The 10,812-nt window shown below is 43.8% G+C and overlaps 2 protein-coding genes across 2 annotated transcripts in view; one reads left to right on the plus strand and one right to left on the minus strand.

The window, feature by feature from the left end:
- Positions 1 to 10,812, minus strand: part of IPP (intracisternal A particle-promoted polypeptide) — a 523,673-nt gene that overhangs the window by 312,140 nt on the left and 200,721 nt on the right. The gene's annotated exons all lie outside the window — the stretch shown is intronic.
- On the plus strand, positions 4,304 to 5,212 carry DYNLT4 (dynein light chain Tctex-type 4). Its single transcript, XM_060233305.1, has one exon. The coding sequence runs from the start codon at positions 4,304 to 4,306 to the stop codon at positions 5,009 to 5,011; it is 708 nt and encodes a 235-aa protein (XP_060089288.1). The 3' UTR covers positions 5,012 to 5,212.

Below are 10,812 nucleotides of genomic sequence, written 5' to 3' on the forward strand. Positions count from 1 at the left end.
ACTCTTTACACGTTATTCCATATGTATAAACTAACTAGTAAATATTGCCAGAACATCTCCTACCCACTGGCAGTTTGACCTCAAAGAAAATGAAAATTATAATCCACTTTGATACCTGAACACTTTCATTGTTAAGAAGCTGCTACTGTTGAAACAGCTGTGAGTGGCTGCTGGCACAGTTTTCCCAGACATCTCTCCAAAGACCTTTGCAGCCCCATGGAATGCGAAGTCCTTTGTGGAAGGTAAATAGTAGAGGCAGAAAGGATAAAACAGAGAGATGGAAGAGATGGTATAGAGTGAGAGGTATGTGTAATCCGTGCCAAAACACTCAGAACTTGATCATAAGCAAGTAACTGTCAATGGCACCAGGCAAGGAAAACTGGAAGGAACCCTGAAAATGGAGATTTTGAGCACTCAGCTCCTTGTCTGATATTATACCCTATCTCAAATACTGATTTCACTTGGAAGGAAGAACACGCCAATGAGTGTTTGATATTTGATATGTGATCATAGGCATTCTAATTCCGAACACATTATTTGAGAATAAGACACACTGAAATTAGTCAGGATGTATACAGAAGTTTCATTTGGCTTTTCCCCACTTGTTTTATTCTTTTACACTTCATGTTCATTAATATATCTACTACTACTATATGGAATCTTATTCCTTTCTCTCTTATTTGATTCTATTGGCTTCAATGAGAAAGCAGTTTCTACCTGTAGTTTTTCAGCTATATCCCAAACTGGGTGCAGTTCTTAAGGATTGTATTCTTTAGCCACCTGTGGCATCCTTCCTGCCAAATTTTATAGAGACACTTACGATCTTCCGATTCGGCCTAGCAATGCGGAGGCGGACCTCAGGGTGGAGTGAATGGCTGCCAGGGCAACAGGGAAGTGGCGACCTCAGCGGGGTGGTTGACTGCGAAGGGGTGGAGCTGTGAGTGGAGCGTATTTTAGCTCGCCCAAGGAACCTAATGGACCCAATACGGTTCCAGAGGGAACTGCGGGATCCCTGGCCCCCTGGTGATTCGCTCGAGGACATGGTTGAGCTATGGCAAAATCTGCTCACCATGGCCATTGATGAGATCACTCCTTGGTGTCCTCTGCACCCCTGTTCAAAGATGGCACCGTGGTATAACACGGACTTAAGAACATAAGAGAACATAAGAGAAGCCATGTTGGATCAGGCCAACGGCCCATCAAGTCCAACACTCTGTGTCACACAGTGGCAAAAAATGTTATATACACACATACACTGTGGCTAATAGCCACTGATGGACCTGTGCTCCATATTTTTATCTAAACCCCTCTTGAAGGTGGCTATACTTGTGGCCGCCACCACCTCCTGTGGCAGTGAATTCCACATGTTAATCACCCTTTGGGTGAAGAAGTACTTCCTTTTATCCGTCTTAACCTGTCTGCTCAGCAATTTCATCGAATGCCCACGAGTTCTTGTATTGTGAGAAAGGGAGAAAAGTACTTCTTTCTCTACTTTCTCCATTCCATGCATTATCTTGTAAACCTCTATCATGTCACCCCGCAGTCGACGTTTCTCCAAGCTAAAGAGTCCCAAGCGTTTCAACCTTTCTTCATAGGGAAAGTGCTCCAGCCCTTTAATCATTCTAGTTGCCCTTCTCTGCACCTTCTCTAAAGCTATAATATCCTTTTTGAGGTGCGGCGACCAGAACTGCACACAGTACTCCAAATGAGACCGCACCATCGATTTATACAGGGGCATTATGATACTGGCTGATTTGTTTTCAATTCCCTTCCTAATAATTCCCAGCATGGCATTGGCCTTTTTTATTGCAAACGCACACTGTCTTGACACTTTCAGTGAGTTATCTATCATGACCCCAAGATCTCTCTCTTGATCAGTCTCTGCCAGTTCACACCCCATCAACTTGTATTTGTAGCTGGGATTCTTAGCCCCAATGTGCATTACTTTGCACTTGGCCACATTGAACCGCATCTGCCACGTTGACGCCCACTCACCCAGCCTCAACAGATCCCTTGTGGTTGATGACTTGTGGTTGATGAAACGGAGGCTCAGACAACTGGAGAGGCAGTGACGGCGGACTCGCAACGAAGCAACCAGAACATCTTATAGAGAGTATATGAGATCCTATGAGATGGCAATCAAAGCCACAAAGAAAGTTTACTTTGCGGCCAAGATTGCTTCCGCGAATTCACGCCCGGCACAATTATTTAGCATTATTCAGACCCTTACAACTCTGCCACAAGGCAGATGAAATTATAGGGAATTGGAGATTGGCTGTGAGGCCTTTGCAACATTTTTCACGGATAAAGTCCGGTTGCTCCGCCGCAACCTCCCTGCCACAATTAAAACAATAAGTGAACTTGAGGCATCGTGCCTGTTTTTGTGATCGGCTCTAGATTGTTTTACAACACTCAGCCTGGAGGAAGTTGACAGCATCCTCGCAACTGCACACCCAACAACATGCCCATCCTGGCTGATTAAAGCTTGCTGGATGGCGCTTCAGTATCCTATACGGGATATTGTAAATAGGTCCCTCTCGGATGGGCTTTTCCCAGAACCTCTTAAAGAGGCGATAGTCCATCCCCTCTTGAAAAAACCAACTTTAGATCCGGCCAAATTGGTGCACTATCGGACGGTATCAAATTTACCCTTTTTGGGTAAAATCATCGAGAGGGCAGAAGTGCTGCAGTTGCAGAGTTTTCTGGAGGATGCTTCCGTTCTAGTGCCACACCAGTCCGGCTTTCGCCCAGGCCATGGGACAGAGACAGTGCTAGTCGCCTTAGTGGATGATCTCCAGTGACAACTGGATTGAGGTGGGTCAGCAGTACTGCTGTTGTTGACCTGTCAGAAGCGTTCGACATGGTCAACCACCAGCTGCTGGTCCATCGCCTCGCCAACACGGGGATTCAGGGGTTGGCCTTGCAATGGCTTTCCTCTTTCCTCTGTGGTTGGGGACAAAGGGTGGCGATCGAGGGACGATCATTCCAGAGGTATCTGCTTAATTGTGGAGTGCCTCAGGGGGCGGTGCTTTCCCCAATGCTGTTTAATATCTATATGTGCCCCCTTGCCCATATTGTCCGGAGATTTGGACTGGGCTGCCATCGGTACGCTGATGACACCCAGCTCTATCTGCTGATGGATGGCCGGCCTGCCTCTGCCCCAGAAAATCTGTCCCTGGCGTTACAAGCCGTGGTGGGGTGGCTCAGGCTGAGTCATCTGAAGCTGAATCCAACAAAGACAGAAGTCCTTTGTTTGAGCCACGGTGGCCTGGAAAGGGAAATCCCTCTACCAGCTTTTGATGGGACACCACTAATATCGGCGCCCAAAGTCAAGAGCTTGGGAGTGCTACTGGAGCCCACATTGGCCATGGAAGCACATATAGCAGCCACTGTGAGATCCGCCTTTTTCCATCTTAGGTGGGCACGACAGTTGGTCCCCTTCCTAGAGTACGGCGATTTAGCAACAGTGATTCATGCAACGATCACCTTGAGACTAGACTACTGTAATGCCCTTTACATGGGGCTGCCCATGTCTCAAATTCGGAAACTGCAGCTGGTGTAGAATGCAGCGGCCAGGCTGTTACTGGGCCTCCCTAGCCAGGACCATATATAGCCGTAGCTGTAAAGACTGCACTGGCTGCCGATAGTATTCCAGATTCGCTACAAGGTGCTGGTTATCACCTTTAAAGCCCTATATGGCCAAGGACCTGCCTACCTTAGGGACCGTCTTTCCCCATATATTCCTCAGAGGGTACTTAGATGCGGATCGCACAATCTGTTAGTAATCCCCGGGCCGAAGGAGGCGAAATTGAAGGCTACTAGAGAAAGCCTTCTCTATTGCGGCCCCCCACTGGTGGAACCAACTCCCAGACGATGTTAGAGCCTTGCGGGACCTTGCCCAGTTCTGCAAGGCCTGCAAAACTACACTATTTCAAATGGCCTTCAACCAAAATGTGTAGATGCCCAACACCACTGAAGAATGTTGTTTTAAAATTGCACTAATAATTGTAAATTGTAACCTGTTTTAACTCTTAATGGACTTGTGATTGTGATTGTTTTTACTGTTTTATTGTTGACATATGATGTTGTTAGCCGCCCTGAGCCTGCTTCAGCGGGGAGGGTGGGATATAAATGTGAAAAATAAATAAATAAATAAATAAATAAAAGTGCCCTGTTTGTGTAAATTGAAATTCTTACTTGCACAGCGGAGATAAAAGTGTAATATCTCTCCACTTTTGGAATCTCCAATTGGGATCAGCCAGCATACCAATTTAATTCTTTTTTCCCCCTTGATGTCCCAGACATGGCAGACAGGTCTCTAGCACTATCCCAGGAAGCTGTGGACCAGTTCAACCAAGTAATGACCTCAGAGGATGCAGATTCCACAGGTCTGAAGGCAGGATCTATACCTACCCGCAGAAACTCTCAGTCTACAGACACGGCACCCAGGCTAGTGTTGCGTCTGCAGAGTACTGAAGAAGGGAAGGCCCCTTTCCCACCATCTCGAAGAAGCTCCATCATGAGCATCCTCAATGCTCCCTTTCCCAGCAGGAGAAGCTCTCTAGCTACCGGAGGCAGGCGCTTCTCCTGGATGCACTTTGGTCGAGTGAGTTTCTCTGGACTACCCCTCTTTGAACCCATCCGGGAGACACACTATGAAAACACCTACAAGACCCAGCCAGACAAAGGATGCAAGTTTAATGTTTTCCAAATTCAGAAGGTTCTAGAATCTATTCTAGCCAGCTACCTCAGTGATACCAAGTATAATCCAGCAAATAGTGGCCAGTTGGCTCAAAACCTGTCGGACCTCATCCGGAACAGAGCCAAAGAGTTGACCCCACCTCGATATAAGTTAGTGTGTAATGTCTTTCTGGGCCAGCAGGCCAACCAAGGTCTGCAGATTTCCAGTCGATCTCTCTGGGATGTAGAGAATGACAACTTTGCCTCTGCCACATTTACCAATTCTTACCTTTTTGCTGTGGCCACAGTACATGGATTATATTTTGAATGAGCCACATCTACACATTCCAGCATCCCCTTTCTCCCCACTGTTGTCTAGTCAGAAAAAGAAGTCCTCTGACTTGAATTATCATGCTTGTTTTCATTAAACCTGAGTTAGCATTAAATGTTGTATATACTGAATGAAAATATGGGCATATTACCTCAAGTTAAAAGTGGGATGTCTAGTTAGTAAATAAGAGCAAACTTTCCTATCTAGTGACTGACACAAATCATTAGAGTGGATGGGTGTATTTAACTTTAACCTATACATTTGCTTACCCTTAGGAAACATGTTTTTACAGTTATACATTAGTCTAATGTTTTTTGGAACCATACAAACTAGTTGCCATATACTATAACCTTCAGAATTTCATAATTCCTTGTTTGAACCCATACTTGTAGCTATGAACAAAGCAGTTGGATTAATGTGCTATGGATTCAATACATACCAACAGCCACTAAATTCAAGGAGTGGGAGGAATAGAAGCAGAGAGAGCATGAACTAGTGCCAGAGTGCCACAGTGCCAGAGTGTACCCATATCTCAAGTTATAGCAGTTATCTCTCTATTTAAATAATGGAAAGGTGACCCAATTTAGGTCATCAGCTTGAATTGTGGTAGTGCTGGATCATATTTGAATTCCCTGTAGTGTGTCAGGGAAGCCAGTCAGAATGAAATCAGATTTACAGTTGGCGTTAGCAACCTCTAGGTAGTTATACAAAAAAAGATGGCTATACAGAAAAGTGATATTGTAACGAAAGAAAAAACTGTATAGAAGTAACAAGTGTTAATACGAGTCTTGGCTCACTACTCTATATTTTGAAACAAACAATTTATTATCAATACTATTAACAAAAAACACTAGATGCCAGATTTTAACAACAATTAGCAAAATTACAATAAAGAGTTGATGTTACAACAACAGCAGCAGCAGATTGCCTAGGTAACTATCCATTTCATTTGCCTTCTTCAGGCTGCAGTATACTAGGTAAAACCTCAGAGATCAACAGTCAGACCTAGCACAGAGATATTTTAAATCTGACGAAGGGTAACCTCTAATGGAAGACTGTTGACTTCTGAAGCTTTATCTAGTGTGCTGCAGCCTGAAAAAGGTGAATGAAATGGATAATTACCTAGGCAATCCATTGCTGCTGTTGCTATAACATCAACCCTCTATTGTAATATTGCCAATTTTGTTAAAATCTGGCATCTAGTGTTTTTTGTTAATAATATTCATAATAATTTTTTTCAAAATATAGAGTAGCAAGCCAAGACATGTATTAACAGTTGTTACTTCTATACAGTTTTTCCTTTTGTTACAACCTCGAAATAGTGGCTGGAGATCTCCTGCCATTACAACTGATCTCCAGATGACAGAAATCAGTTCACCTGGAGCAAATATCCATTAAGGAAGGTGGACTCTATGGCATAATATACCCCATTTAAGTCCCTCCCCTCTGCAAACCCCGCCTTCCTCAGGCTCTACCCCCAAAAGTAGGACAATCTAAATGTTTTGACCCAAGAACCACTCTGTGATACAGAAACCATTTGATAAGGCAGACTGCAGCAGGAGTGGGGACAAAGTCTTAACATTAAAATTAAATTGATAAAATGGAGGAAAGGAAAAGGTTGTAAGCCACTGAAAAAGCAAGTTATAAGTGGAGTAAATAAATATTGACAAAAATTGAGTGCAGCCTGCCTCCCAGTCCTCCACTCATTTGGTATGCATTTCTCTGCTTCCTTAGTCAACTCCTTTCCTCTCTGTCCTCCCACCCCAGTTATTTTCTCCTCCTATCTATACCACAAGTGCCCTAATCAATTTAGCACCCCTAAAGAGGGATAAGGTCTCACCTTTATAGAGATACATCTGGGGCATATGTGGCACAGGCTCCACATCACTTCAGGTTCACTCATACTTACTTCCAGGCATGCTGTCAGAGGAAGAGAGTTGACCTGGGTACATGGCAGCCTCTGACTGGGTCATTTTTTAAAAATCTCATGTGCTGGATGAAAAAGGTCCATGTGGGCCAGAGGTGCCCTCCCCAGCCATAAGAGAGCCATGTTGGTACAGTGGTCAGAATGCTGGACTAGGATCTGGGAGACCTGGATACAAATCCCCACTCTGCTGTGTAAGCTCGCTGGGTGATCTTGGGCCAGTCATACGCTTTCAGCCTCACAGAGTTGTGAAAATAAAATGAAGAATTATGTAAGCCACCTTGAGGAGAACAGTTGGGGTATAAAATGAAGAAAATAAAGCTGGATGTCCCAGTTTGAAGGAAGAATGCAGATTAGCATCTCTCTTAATACTACTTTAAGCCATGTTTAACTAAATTTCAGGAACCACAGCTCAATTAACATCCAACAAAGGTCCTGTAAATATCCAAAAATTACAATATTTTCCACCTAGGAAGCACTTGACAGTGAATACACAGTAAACAAAGATTGCAGTTTGAATCAGATGGAAGAATTTTTTTTCCTGACTAGCCTTAAAAACTTTGCTATGTAAGAGAAACTTGCACTATTAATTTGAAAATTCATTTAAATGCATGCAAATTTTGTCTGTTACAGAAAACTGTGTGTGTCCTTAAAAAAACAATTCATCATTAACCAGGTGGCAACCCGACATAAAGGCACCCTCTCCTCAACAGCTGCCCAGTTTCTGCTGGACACAGATCTTGCTTCACTAAGCCCCTGCTGACAGCCCTATCAGGGCAGCAAGCAGAGCAAGTCACCCTGCCCCCCTCCCAAGACCTCAACCCAGAGGGAGCTCCTTTGTGTACAAACCAACAATAGTAGCAAAGCAAAAGAAAGGAGGGCAGGTGCAGTCAAGCAGGGGGGGCAGACAATACCAGCAATTTCACAGTGGTTGGCAAAAGAGGAGCAGTAATTATACACCAAGTATCTGTTAAGCATAACCGTAAACTTTCCCAATGGGGATGGTTCCCATTTAAGTCTGGCCTGTAGGAGATTAAGAGCCCTGTGGTGCAGAGTGTTAAAGCTGCAGTACTGCAGTCCTAAGCTCTGCTCACGGCCTGAGTTTGAAGCTGGATGGAAGCTGGATTTTCAGGTAGCCAGCTCAAGGTTGACTCAGCCTTCCATCCTTCCGTGGTTGGTAAAATGAATACCCAGCTTGCTGGAGGGGAAAGCGTAGATGACTGGGGAAGGCAATGGCAAACCACCCTGTAAAAACAAAGCAGGAGTCAAGTTTCACCTTTAAGACCAACCAATTTTTATTTAGAACGTAAACTTTCGTGTGCTCTTAAGCACACTTCATCAGATGAGGAATCCAGCACAGTGAGCAAAGCCATACATAGCTGAGCAGAGCCATACATAGCTGGTAGGCAGTGGCCCAGAATGCAACATGGTACAGATTTAAGAACCAATGACAGTGAAGTAAAATTATCTGGCAGTGGTTTAGAATGTAAAATGGTACAATGGCAGAATAGTAAAATTAACAACTTGAGCAAACCTTTGATCTGAGTAGCATGAGCATGCAAAAGCAACAAAACAGTAGTATGTCAAAATTTGAGATTGTCTGTCAATGACAATGGGAGATGGGTTCAATATATGTAATGGGATAAGCAACCAAAGACCCTGTTTGAGTGTGTCAATACAGCTAAAACAACTTGGCTCCCGCTTTGTTCAACTGCTTCAGACCAACACGGCTGCCCTCTTGGATCCACCCTGTAAAAAGTCTGCCATGAAAACGTTGTGAAAGCGACGTCACCCCAGAGTTCAAAACAACTGGTGCTTGCACAGGGGACCTTTCCTTTTTCCTGTGGGAGATTCCTACAGCAGAAATGCGCACTCACCCTGTGTAATAAGGGACTGCCCATCGTAGCTGGGATCATATGAGAGCAGGCAGTGAAGAAGAGGAAATTCTTCAAAGCAACAGGAACGGTTTATTCCCAAAGTAGAGCTATTTTAGATCAGTGCAAGGGAAAGACGACACCTGGGCTGGGATCATACAAAAAATGTGAGATGTTTAAACCATACATCGTTGTAGAACTGAAGTTGCCAAAGCCCCAGCTTCTTTTCCACAAGTAGCCAACAAAACACACACATAGGGCTATTACTGCTTCTAGGCTTTCATGAGTCGCTAAATAAATGTGACCTTTCACGAAGCATGAACAAAGAGTTTTCCTATTAAGATCAGGAAATCAGCCAGAGCAGAGTTGATTTTAGAACAACCCACATCCATCTTCCTGACTGGCAGAGGCAAGCAAACATAAAGAAAACAATTGGATCAGCTTAACTTCATGCATCTTTGAAACCTCCTTACACCAAACAACATATTTCACCAGCAGCATTTAACACTATAAAAGGCACCATCTGCTTCATACCCAGTGGTGAAGCGGCGGTGTGTGTCCGTGTGTGTATGTGATTTCTTGCAGGTGCTATTGGGTTTAGTCATTAGCTTCCCCCCTCATCTAAATTTATCCATTTAAACTTTCCCCCTCTGTGACCATGCCTGGTTTTAAAAGAAAGAGATGAATTAAATGCTCTCTAAGTAATACTCTAGGCTGCCTTTCCAGTAAACAACTGCAGCCAGTCCACAGACATTTATCATTAAAGAACAGGGCTGCCGTTTAGGCTACAGGCCATACAAGCTTGAACCCTGACTCTTCTTTTGAAGATTAGGCACTTTCCTTAGAAAGTATTAGGGACTTTTTACAAAGGTTATAGCAATACTAACGCATCACCACTCTACATTATGCTTGTTCATACCATGGCCCTCAGAACACACACGTTCTATTACATTCAGACAGGTGTGGAATTCTAGCAGGAGCTCCTTTGCATATTAGGCCACAACACCTGATGTAGTCAACCCTCCAAGAGCTTACAAGGCTCTTTTTTGTAAGCTCTTGGAGGATTGACATCAGGGGTGTGTGGCCTAATATGCAAAGAAGCTCCTGCTAGAATTCCACCCCTGCATTCAGAACATGGTTGATCCAACTCTGACTCTCCTAACAAAATTTAGACATGTGCTGCTATTGTATCCCCTAGCCAGGACACATCGTCAGCCTCTGTGGCCTGAACTACATACCTTTGCAGTATAAAGACCTCAAGAATCCCCACACTTTGCCATTCCTTCTAAAACACCAAGGTCACTTCAGCTTATAGCCTCCAAGGGATCTATCATTTTAAGTTCCAATCCAAGCCCATTTAAATAAGGAACATACCAACAGCCTTGAGAATCACTCCAATCAGTACTACTTGTAAGACCTTTTCTAAAACACAAGGCTAGATTAACAAGCCTTCAGTTATTTATAGGTCTTTTAGGTAGAGCTAAGAATCTTGGAATTTGGGATATGTAACTAAGAAAGTGCTTTTTTTTGTTTCAAATCCTATATTTCTATTATACATGTTTTATATTTCCATCAAAATCAAAAGGTATGATGCTGGGCTCCCCCAATCCCCATCCAGCCACCAGACCAGCAAGTGGAAAAGGAATCGCTCTCCCTTTCCATTTCTCCACAAGTCAGATGCTGTTTGACTAGGAAATGTAGTACTCAGGATGCATGATAGCTTAAATGTGAAGGACCCCAAGAACTATGTTTCCTGTGGTCTGCAGCTGAAGCATCAGAGTCCCTGCTGCCACCTACAATGCAATGAGTGGGGGGGGGGGGGGAAGAGCCATTCTGGTTCAAGTAAAAAGGATGATTAAAATCATTTTTCATTGGGAAACCAATGCATATACTTAGTTCTAATTACAGAACCCACTATATACTTTAATTGTACACATACAGCTGCTCCAGTGTTACTTTGTATACATACAAAGCACTTCTGAGTAGGTTGCATCACTTGCCAC

Source organism: Heteronotia binoei, chromosome 2, assembly GCF_032191835.1.
Source record: "Heteronotia binoei isolate CCM8104 ecotype False Entrance Well chromosome 2, APGP_CSIRO_Hbin_v1, whole genome shotgun sequence".
In the NCBI taxonomy this organism is placed as follows: domain Eukaryota; kingdom Metazoa; phylum Chordata; class Lepidosauria; order Squamata; family Gekkonidae; genus Heteronotia; species Heteronotia binoei.

Coding starts and splice junctions, on each gene's coding strand:
- DYNLT4 (XM_060233305.1), top strand. CDS start 4,304: ATGGCAGACAGGTCTCTAGCACTATCCCAGGAAGCTGTGGACCAGTTC.